This window comes from Lynx rufus, unplaced genomic scaffold, assembly GCF_022079265.1.
Source record: "Lynx rufus isolate CCGP_SWC_20201006 ecotype Redwood Valley unplaced genomic scaffold, mLynRuf1.p SCAF_7, whole genome shotgun sequence".
NCBI classification, from domain to species: domain Eukaryota; kingdom Metazoa; phylum Chordata; class Mammalia; order Carnivora; family Felidae; genus Lynx; species Lynx rufus.
In genome coordinates, this window is record NW_025814889.1 from 82,460,939 (window position 1) to 82,472,633 (window position 11,695).

The 11,695-nt window shown below is 41.6% G+C and overlaps 1 protein-coding gene across 1 annotated transcript in view; it reads right to left on the reverse strand.

The window, feature by feature from the left end:
- PYM1 (PYM homolog 1, exon junction complex associated factor) overlaps positions 1-10,101 on the reverse strand; it is an 18,557-nt gene extending 8,456 nt beyond the window's left edge. Inside the window, exon 1 of the mRNA XM_047066927.1 lies at positions 9,616-10,101. Within this exon, the coding sequence (XP_046922883.1) occupies positions 9,616-9,649 (34 nt within the window). The 5' untranslated portion in view covers positions 9,650-10,101. The remainder of the gene's footprint in view (positions 1-9,615) is intronic.
- Positions 10,102-11,695: the final 1,594 nt, after the last annotated feature.

The window sequence follows — 11,695 nt, forward strand, 5'->3', positions numbered from 1 at the left end:
GATCTGGTGCTTTTCACATGTATGCTCTTATTTTCACAACATACCTGTGGGTAAATAGGGCATATGGTAATAATATTTCTTCACACATGGATTTTAAATGTTTATTGAGCCACTTGGGTGTTGTGCCAGGCACTGTAACAGGAGCTAGGGATACAACAATGAATAAAGAAAATGGTCTTGCCTTTTTGTAGCATACATTCTAGTGAGGAAGAAAGGTAATAAGTAAGAACACAAATAAATAATTACAGTATCACTCTTGAATGTGCAAAATTTAGAGAATAAAAATCACTGATATGAAGAAAGCCCAACACCTGAAACTAATATAACACTATATATTAATTATACTGGAATTTAAAAAAAACACACACGAAGTCCAGAGAAGATGACAACTTTGTGAAAATAACTAATTCAATTCTAGATAGGCAGTGTCTTACGTGAAATTAAGGAGAAAAGGACAATGCTAGAAACATATATTTAAGAAAAATGCACAAAGATTATAGCTGAAGACTTAAGATTAATAAAGATGGAAAATGAGGAAAAACAGGTCAGAAGTTTCTTGAATGGCCATCCTAACTGGAAGCCCTGCGATCCAAACAGCCAACTGTCACAAAGAAGCATCTATTTTATGTTCTCTTGGTTCCATTCTCTGGCCTTCACGGTATCCAAAGGTAAAGTCAAAAAGAAGGGAGTGGTTTGGAGATTCCTACCCATAGAAATAAAAAACAAGGGCAGAACATCAGGATTTTCAGGTAACCCCCTTGAGAAAGTCAGAAACTACAGATTAGAGATTGCTATAAGAACTTGGTAAACTTACTTTCTCACATTTGCTATTTGGTAATCCTTAATCTGTTGCCTTAAACTGTAAAGGGCCTTGTTTTCAGGGGTGGCAGGAAGACAGTGAAGAGACAGGACAGCAAGCAAGGCTTGCTGGGAGAACTCTAAGGGATTATGTGGAAGTGACTGTTAAAGGTGTGTTGAATCCCTGGGACCTGCTCAAATAAGAAAGGAGATCTACAAGACAGAGCTGAGCCTAGGGGTGATCTCAGGGCCAACAATTATTATAACGCCTAGATGTGGTTTCTAACACCTAGAGAAAATATAGAAAGAGAAGATCCAATTTGGAGGAATGAGCCTGGAAAAACAGTCATGATCATCTTCCTCAACAAGGAAAAGGTGTCGGCAGCAACAGAAAATAATAATTCTAGAAAAGAACCAGGAGAGTGTTATGCCATGAAGACCAAAAGAGTTTTAAGGGCAGGTGGTAAACAGTATTGAATAGTACACAGAGATTAAGGAAAAGGAGAACTGAGAAGAAAAAGATACTGATGTTGGCGATTTGCATTTTCTAGTTATCTCCAAGAATATAGCCTCAGAAAAGTACAAATTAATGAAATGTAATAAACACTGGAAGCCTCCTAGGACACAAGTACCCTACTAAGTGATACAGGGATTATCAAGATTGAGTAAAATGGTCCCTACTTTCAAGAAATTTACAGTCTAAGTAAGAAGAAGGGTAGGCAAGTTAGGCAAACAAAGAATAAAACAAAAATATAAATGTCTTAGGTATCTTAAGAGACACTGATACATACTGGTAACAAATTTCAAGAGAATAAATAATCACATCCTGTTTGATGGGGGAAGGTAACAGAAAATCAAGAAAATCTTAGGGATTTGACATTAAATACTAGGTAGAAGTAGTAACAATAACAGTAACAAATCAGTGGCTGATATTTCTGCAGACAGAGAAAGGAAGGGAAAGAGCCTTCTAAGAGTAACAACAAATAAAATCATAGCAGTGGAAAACTCACAGTATGCTGAGAACAGTTAGGAAAGAGCATTTATTAATAAGTATCTACATTGCAATAAGAACTTTACATACATTACCTTATTGAATCTAGACAATGGGTAGGTATTACCATCTCTAGCTGAGGTCAAGAGTCTTCAAGAAGTTAAATATATGTCCAAGACCACAAATGCACAATACTATTCCACCTTATACTACATAGTCCAGTTTCACTGGGAGTTATAAGCAGAGACCTAGTATGTGGTGATACTATACTGAAAAGTGGTTTGTGCTCATATTAAAGAGTAGTATCTAAGCTAATGGTACATATGTGAATTTCACAGTCAATTCCAAAAAGAGAGTAGCAGCTACCATTGTGTGCCTCCTTAATGCTCAGGACAGGGCTGTGTTTATATACATGACTTATTTCACTTTCATAACTCCATGAAGGATTATTCTAGTTTTAATAAAGTTTATTTATTTATTCTGAAAGAGAGAGAGAAAGGGAGAGAATCCCAAGCAGGTTCCATGCTGTCATCACAGAGCCCGGTGTGGGGCTTGAACTCACAAACTGTGAGATCATGACCTGAGCTGAAACCAAGAGTCATATGCTTAACTGACTGAGCCACACAGGTGCCCCTGGATTATTCTAGTTTTAGAGATGATGAGAAATTTAATAGCCTGCCCAAAGTTACAAAGTCAGCAAACTGCAGAATTCAAACCCAGGCTGTAGGTTTGTTCCAAAGGTTGTGCATTTTACACTTATTGCATACTGTGTTATAAACAAACAAAAAATACAAAAAAGGCCAACCATACTAATAAAGAAAATATAAATATAAAATATAATTTTCATCTGTCAAAGTAGTAAAATTTTTGGAGATGATAATAGCAATGCAGTCAAAGATGTGGTTAAACCAGCATAGTCATATATTATTGGTCGTAAAAGTCTTTAGAAAGCAATTTGGCTTAACATAGCAAGATAATATAAGGTAATCCTATCTTTTACCAGCATTTCCCAAAGCTTTTGTTATACAAGACACTTCTGGAAAACACTTCCATAAGATAGTAACAAGAGTTACCCCAAAAAATTGTTAAATAAGTGGGCAATTCTGGGTTAAACATAGAAAAAAAGGGGGGGACCCGGGTGGCTCAGTTGGTTAAGCATCAACTCTTGATCTCAGCTCAGGTCACGATCCCACAGCTCATGGGATTGAGCTGTCAGGCTCTGTGCTGACAGCAAAGAACCTGCTTGGGATTTTCTTCCTCTCTCTGTCCCTCCTCCCCTGCTTGTGCTCTCCCTCTCTCTCTTAGAAAGAAAGAAAGAAAGAAAGAAAGAAAGAAAGAAAGAAAGAAAGAAAGAAAGAAAGAAAGAAAGAGAAAGAAAGAAAGAAAGAAAGAAAGAAAGAAAGAAAGAAAGGGAAAAGAAAGAGGAAGGGAGGGAGGGAAGAAGGAAGGAAGGAAGGAAGGAAGCAAGGAAGGAAGGAAGGAAGGAAGGAGGAAAGAAAGAAAGAAAGAAAGAAAGAAAGAAAGAAAGAAAGAAAGAAAGAAAGAAAGAAAGAAAAAATTTGTTCTTATTGGCAGGACTTAAATGAGGAGTTAATGTGTTCTTATTCATGTGAGTATCCACAATGGGAATGTGATCCACAGTATTTCCCAAATTTATTTGACCAAAGGAACCTTATTTTTATTTTGTTATTTTGTGTTTACTTATTTTGCAGTACATCTCACAAGACTACTAAGCATTCTGAGAATCATATTTTGGGAAACAGCCATTTGGTATGATCCCAATTATGTAAAATATAGATATGCTACATATGTACACAGAAAAACTAAAAAGAAGTGTAACTGTAGTTATCTTTGGGTTCTGGAATTTCCAAACATGCATGTGACTTCTATTTTATACTACTTACAAAAACATTTTCCAAGTTAGCTACAATCAACATGAATTAATAAATAAATAAATGTTTGAACCCCCCCCCCCAACCCAGTAATTCTACTTCTGGGAACTCAATCCTAAGAAAATGACCTAAATGCAGGCAAAAATTTATGCACAAAAATGTTCATGGAGTTCTTGTAACAAAAATTCTGGAAACAATCTAAAAGCCCAGTAACAGAGGCACCTGGGTGGCTCAGTCAGTTGAGTGTCTTACTCGTGGCTTCGGCTGAGGTCATGATCTCACAGTTTGTGAGTTCAAGTCCCGCATCAGGCTCTGTGATGACAGCACAGAGCCTGCTTAGGATTCTCCTTCTCCCTCTCCCTCTCTCTCTCTGTCTCTCTCTGCCCCTCCCCCACTCTCTCAAAATAAATAAATAAACTTAAAAAAATTAAAAAATAAAAGTCCACTGACAGATGAAACATGAGAGGGTACATGCCCAAACAGTAAAACTCTGCCAATATTTTTAAAAATATTTAGAGTTTTTAATAACAAGAAAAAATATTTATGTCATAAGGTTAAATGAATAGGCAAAATGTAGGTGTATATACCATCAAATTCAAAAACGTTTTAAAAATGTACAGAAAAAATAAAGATCAGAAAGATATGTGCCAAAGTAAACAGTAGACTCTGGGTGGATGAATTATATTGAGCAAATATTACATAAGTAAATCTATACTTAAGGAACAGTAATCTGGCAACAGTGTGCCAAATGAACTGGAACAGAGAGAGACTGGAGACAGGACAAGTATTTAGGAGGTCACAGCAATATTTGCAGGATAAAGGAAAATGGAATTTGATCAGGCATGCAGAATGACCCAAGTACTATGCTTGATATTTTGCATTTATCTCTTCTAATCCATATAATAATCCTTACATAACAGTAATTATTACAGAACTATTTGCCAGGCACTTTCTATGTGCCAAACATATACATTATTTCATTTAAATTTTAATTCTCTCAATAATCCTATGTTGTAGGAGTCATTACTCCGAATTTATTGATGAGAAAACGAAGGCTTAGTTTCCCAAGTCTTAAAATTCCCAAGGCCTGGGGTACCTGAGTGGCTCAGTTGGTTAAGTGTCAGACTTCCACCCAGGTCATGATCTCACACTTCGTGAGTTCGAGCTCCACATTGGGCTCTCTGCTCTCAGCGCAGAGTCTGCTTCAAATCCTCAGTCCCTCTCTCTCTGCCTCTCCCCACCCCCTCTCTCTTTTTCTCTCTCTCAAAATAAATAAACTCAAAAACAAATAGATATACAAATAAATAAAATACCTTCTTTACAAAAAAAATTGCCAGGGCACCTGGGTGGCTCAGTCGGTTAAGTGTCCGACTTCGGCTCAGGTCATGATCTTGTGGTCCGTGAATTCGAGCCCCACATCAGGCTCTGTACTGACAGCTCAGAGCCTGGAGCCCACTTCGGATTCTGTGTCTCCCTCTCTCTCAAAAATAATAAACATTAAAAAAAAAAATTCCCCAAGGCCATATACCTAACAAGTACTGAAGATGAGATAAGGATAATAGCAGTAGGAACAGAACGATATTTTGACAATTGGTATGTGGTGGAGGATGGGGAACAAGAGAGGAATAAAAGATGATACCACAAATATAACAATATCTAGTGCTCGCATCTTGGTTTCTTGAGACTATTCTTCAGTAACAGGAACAAGGGCTCCTTGGAGAAATGTCTGATTCTAGGACTGGGATAGGAAAGATAAAAGATGAACCTGGAGCATATTCTAGACACAAGAAAGTAAAGAAGAGCTAAAAACAAAAACAAAAACCTACACTGGTGGGGTATGTCAAAGGGACACAGAGCCAACTAAAAGAGCTCCCAATGTCCAAAGCTGGAACATTCAGAGCAATAAAATAAATAGTATTAGATTATAACCCAAAGTCCATATTGATATAAGTAAATGATTGCATAAATGGAGAAGAGACAAATCTGCAGAAATATTCCAAATAACATATGTAAATACTCCATCCTTAAGGAAGGAAACGTAAGTATAGGCTGTGAATAGACACTTTCTTCTAAAGACTATAGTATGGAAAAGAGAAGGAAAAAAGGATAACTTTATACTGGAGAAAGCTTACAAATACGACTTCAGCCAGATGACCACAATCATGGTCAATATCAACAGTAAAAACATTATGATATTGTACCCTTGATATGATGAAAATGTCACTTTTCCTCTGTGATTGTCCCCAAAAAACACATAACCCCAATCTAATCATGAGAAAAACATCAGATAAATTCCAATAGAGAGGCATCCTATAAAATACTTGATTAGCACTCCTCAAAATTCCTCATCAAAAACAATGAAAATCTGAGAAACTATCACAGCTAATGGGAGCTTAAGGAGACATGAGAACTAAAAGTAATAGGGTAGCCAGGATGGGATCTTGGAACAGAAAAAAAAAAAAAAATTAGGTAAAAACTAAGGAAATCTGGGACACCTGGCTGGCTCAATGGGAAGAGCATGCAACTCTTGATCTCAGAGCTGTTAAGTTTGAGACCTATGTTGGGTGTAGAAATTACTTAAAAATAAAATCTTGGGGCGCTTGGCTAGCTCAGTCGATTAAGCATCTGACTCTTGACTTCAGCTCAGGTCATGATCTCACTGTCCTGAGATTGAACCCCGCATCAGGCTCCGTGCTGAGCACGGAGCCTGCTTCATATTCTCTCCTTTTCCTTCTGCCCCTCTCCCCAGCTCACGCTCTAAAAATAAATAGGGACACCTGGGTGACTCAGTCGGTTAGGTGTCTGACTCTTGATTTCAGCTCAGGTCAGATCTCACGGTTTGTTGGATAGAGCCTTGTGTTGAACTCTGCGCTGACAGAGTGAAGCCAGCTTGGGATCATCTCTCTCCCTCTCTGCCCCTCCCCTGCTTGCACACACTATGTGTGCACACATGTGTGTGCACACGGGTGCACTCTCTCTCTCTCAAAATAAACATTTTTTTTAAATAAGAAAAATAAAAACAAAGGGGCGCCTGGGTGGCTCAGTCGGTTGAGCGTCTGACTTTGGCTCAGGTCATGATCTCCCCGTTTGTGAGTTCAAGCCCCGTGTCGGGCTCTGTGCTCAGAGCCTGGAGCGTGCTTCAAAGTCTGTGTCTCCTCCTCTCTCTGCCCCTCCCATGCTCATGCTCTGTCTCTGTCTCTCAATAATAAAGAAACGTTAAAAATTTTTTGAAAAATAAATAAAAATAATTTTTAAATAAAATGAAATCTTTAAAATATAAGGAAATCTGAATGATGTATGGACTTTAGTCAATAATAATGGCATCAATGTTGGTTCATTAACTGCAATAATGGTACCATACTAATGTAAGATGTTAATAATAAGGGAAACTGAATATATGGGAATTGTCTATCATTTTCTCAAGTTTTCTATAAATCTAAAATTGTTCTAAAAAATAAAGTCTATTTAAAATTAAAAAGAGATGGTACAAAAAATTGATCTTGGGTTGGCTAAGGATGCCATTAACGAAATAAGGAAAAAATGATATTGATTTTGGGCAGACTGAATTTAAGGTGTGACAGTATATTCAAGAATAAAAGTTATTCACCAATCTATTAGAAAAGGGAAATAGCAACTAAGGAGAGAGGTTGGTGCTAGAAACAAAACTGTAAAAAGCTAAAGGACAAATAAGAGTGAGAAAATGAAAACAGTATGGGTACACCTAATATTCAAGAAATCGGGCTGTGAACAGGAAAGAAACAAATGCTAGGCCTTGACTTTTCCATGAAATAGAAAGTGAAGACATCTGCTACAAGAGGGGGGAATTAAAAGGGAGGTCACAGAGTGCTGGAAAAGGTTGGGGAAAAGCCATGGTAGAATGTAAGCAAACCAAGAAAAAAGAATTTGAGAGAAGCCATGATCTTGGCAGAAGTTAACACTAAGTTATATTACACTGAATGTACAGGTTTTGCACTTTTTCACTAGCCATGTGCTGTGGGTGGTCTAGACACAGAAGCCAAAAAAATAGGTGATGAGTATGATTCAAGATAACAGAAGTGCTTGCCAAATACAGAAGATCAAAATGAATGAAGCAAACAATGAAGATAGTATCAAAGTGGCTGGTCACTAAGGTCTAGCAGAGCAGCATCAAAGATAGTCATGAAGGTACTGGTAGACTCAATGAAATGGGAAAAGTTAAGAACCTCAGAAGGGCAAAAAGTGGAATCTGTGGATGGGAAGGAGTGAAAAAGGTAACTAGTAAGAAGGCTAAAGTGATAAAGAGCACCTGAAGGGGAAGTAGCGTAATAGGTCCAGGTTGTAGTGATCTGATGTGTAGCTACTTTAAAAATACAAAGGAAAGTCAACTGTCTTGTGCTGAACTATAAGATCAGTATTTCAAAGATGCTGGAGACACTGAGAATAAGAGCAAGAAACAGTGGAGAAAAAAGTATGATGCAATAGGTCTGGGTCCTTGTGGGCAATAAATGATGGCCCTGAAGTTTTAGAGACAATGCTCTAACTGCATGACAATACCTTCACAGAGATTAGAGTGACGGTGGTAGGTCAATGATCTGGAAGTAGTAGGGGAAAGAAAAAAAGCAGTGTGATTCCTTCTCTTCTACATAGTCACAGAGAACAGAAGATACGTGTTTAAAGAAAATCGTTAAGAAGAAAGAAAAGTGTACTGGACGATGAGCAATATTTTCGAAGCACGTATTAAAGGAGCTGGTAGAAGAAGGACCTACTGAATAGAGAACAGAAGTTCTGTGTACCACTTTGAAATGTGAGGCTGAGGAGAAGTAGCAGAGAGACCTGGCTTGCCATAGGATACCATAGGAGAGGTGGACTGAGATGTAAGGAACGTGGAAAGCAGCAAAGCAACAAATAAAGGGCACATTTTTAAAACAGACTGTATGTACCAACCACAGTATACACAGTGTCACTTCTACAGAAGACTACACATACACAGTGAAGGCTACAAAAAACATTAACACCTTGCCTTGCACAGCATTTTATAAATTGCTTGCACATACGCTATCTTATTTAATGGTCACTAGGTAGATATCACTATGCCCATGTTTCTACAGATGAGGAAGTAAGGATGGGACAAAACCAAAATGAAAATATTCACTTTGTTTTCAACACATAAACCTCCATACACAGTGGACACTTCATCTCAATCAGCCAGGCTGGAAATTCTTCTCTAGGCAGAATTTATAGTGGGTTCTATGAACTTGTCAGAGGGCTTGAGAGGCCATTAGACACCTCTTGTTTGCCTTCTTCCACCTCAGATCCCTCAACTTTTATCACCATCACCACCAGAAAAGTACAGAAAGGTGGTGCCATCAAAAAGAAAACTCAAGTTTAAAGTTATACTAGGTTACTGTTCCATTCACACCTCTGAACCTCAGTAACCCAACAATGAAGATGTGGGAGAGAATGGAAAAAGCATTATGCAGGAAGTCTACACAAAAGCAATGAGGAAGTCTTCAACAGATACAGCTTCAAGAATAGGAATTAAAATGGGGCTGGGGTAGGGCAGAAGGCAGGTACCGCTGAAAGATGGGGGAGGGGAACAGGAGAAAAGCAGGAATTGGAGGGAACTGAGAGTGTAAGAGCTCCCAAGCCTGGAGAAGCCAAAAGAGATACGAGATCTCCAGCTGCTGAAGAAAAGGTAAGGGCCTGTGAGGGTCCTGGAGCAGGAACCTGCACTGGAGGACCCCAGGGCTTGGGTGACCGGAAGCGGAGACCCCCAAACACGAGACCAGAAGGGGGCGCAGGTGACACCCCATAGGAGAGAATGAATGGGGAAGGCGGTCCGGAGGGCGGGGCAAAGGAGGGGCCCCGGGATGGGCGGGGCACAGACCCCTTTCCAAGTCCGAACCCCTGCCCCGAGAGCCCGGGGAGAAGCGGCTCCGCGCCTCCCGCACTCACCGCCGGTCTCGTCAGTTACATAGGGAGTCGCCATCTTGAAAACGCAAACCACTTCCGGCGTGAGCGGGCTGGGGTCCCGCCCCCCTCCCCACCGGAAGTGGAGTCCTGATCGTAGCCAGCCACCATTTTAGTCTTAAAGGGAGAGTACACCGTTTCGTGGACGGAGAAGGAGGAAGAGAGTAGAAGCTAAAGACTTTCACAAAATAAAAGCCGCAGACTCTAGTACTGCCACTGAATCCAATATTGGGCGTCTGCTCCGTGTAAAACAGTCCTTTGGGCACCGAGAGAAGTTCTGGGGCACGGCTCCTCTCCGTCCAGGACCTTCGAGGGAAAAGGGGGCAAGGCCCACCTGCACCCCGAAAGTGGGGCTGATAAATGAGTTAGAGTATTCAGGCCCTAGCCTGCACCCAGGTCCCAGAGCGGCTTCGGGACATGGGGCGGCCAAACTCCGGTAACGCACCAATCTTGTCAGGGACGAATGGAAGACCCCCAACTGACCCTCTCTTAGAAGGTGGAGAGGTCGAAATCGCGTGTCGATTGCCCTCGGCTACCCAGCTCAACCCTCGGGTCAGATCCGCGAAAGGGGCGTGCAAGGCAGGGGGTGCTGCTGTCCGGTCACCTGTCCCCGCAGCCTAAGGGCTGCCGGCGAATTCCACGACCGAGGAGGCGGCGGGCCGGGTTGGGCGGGCAGCCCTGGCTGGCCCTGCCCCTGGGGCGGCCCGGAGGATTCGGGCGGCGAAAAGACGGTGGCCCAAGTTTGCTCTGGCCTTCGACCCCGGGAGCCTCCTTAGGCTGGGCCCCAGGGTCCGAGGGCAGGGTGAAGGCTTCTGGGCGGAGCCAGTTAATATTCTAATTAACCTCGTGTAGGTCTGGGCACTGAGGATCCAAAGCCCCGGGCAACTCGCCAAAGGTCCGGACTTGTACGGTCACTCCCTTTGCAGTCCTGCCCTGCCCCTTGCCTCCCTACTCTTTAGATGTACCCAAATGTTTTCCCTCCCCCGCTCTTTGCAGCAGCCGTTGATCCTCGAGGGCTGAATCCTGCTAAACTCGTTTCCCCTGCAGCCTGGGAGGGACCGACTGCAGGTTCCTCTCCTCAGGTGTTGGCTCTGCCCTCTCCACGCTGCTCTTTCCTTATGGACTCTTTTACCTTCCTCCAAATCCCCCATTTTGGTTTAGGTTCATGTCCAACTGTACCTCTGGAACCCGTAGAGAGGGGCAAATATTACGATCTCCAACACTAGGCTGTGTGCCTACTTAAAAAACAAAAAAGGTGAGAAAAGGAAAAAAAAGTGAGAGCAATGACGGACTAGGAACTTCCTAAAGGGTTGATATGAAACTTTTGAAGTTTTCTCAGGTCTCAGCTTGTCTTCTAGTCTATGTTCCACCTTCCTGACTTCCACCAGAGGCCCAACTCAGAAGGTCTCAAAGAGACTCCTTTAAAAATTGATTTGCATTCAGTACACAACATTGCAGGTGTTGTAACGCTGCCATCCTTAACCCCTGCTCTCTTTCAACAATTGTGCTTCAGCCTCACAGGATCAGCATCCTGTCCTTAGCCTTGTTACTAATGATTATTAGAGGTGAGAATGTGGGAGGAAGCCTTTAAAAACTAGAGGGATGTATTGGTCTTGACTACCTGAGAACTAGAACTAGTAGTAGTAGGCTGCTCAATGAATGGAATCCTAAAGTGGCCCCAGTTGACTACCCAGCACAACCCCCCCCCTCCCAACCCCCACCATGCCCCCTGATGTCTTGCCTCAGCTCTGGGGTTGACAGGAAGTGAAACTCAGTTGTCTGCCCGGCAAACCTGCCTAGGACCCAGCCCTGGGCCCCGGATGTGCCCCCCCCACACACACACACACATACACCCTGAGAAGGAAGAGGAGAAAGAAGAGCCTGGGGAGAACAAAGCTGTTGTTTTTTCCTTTTCCTTTGTTCATTGCGGTTTCTTTCTTTCTGATTTTTATGATGTGGTTGGTTAAAGAAATGAGCACCTGGAACAGTAGGCATTATACGCCTCCTCCTTAGAAGTTTCTGGGCCTTTCTTCCCCTCCCATCCCCACCAATAACTGACGAGGTA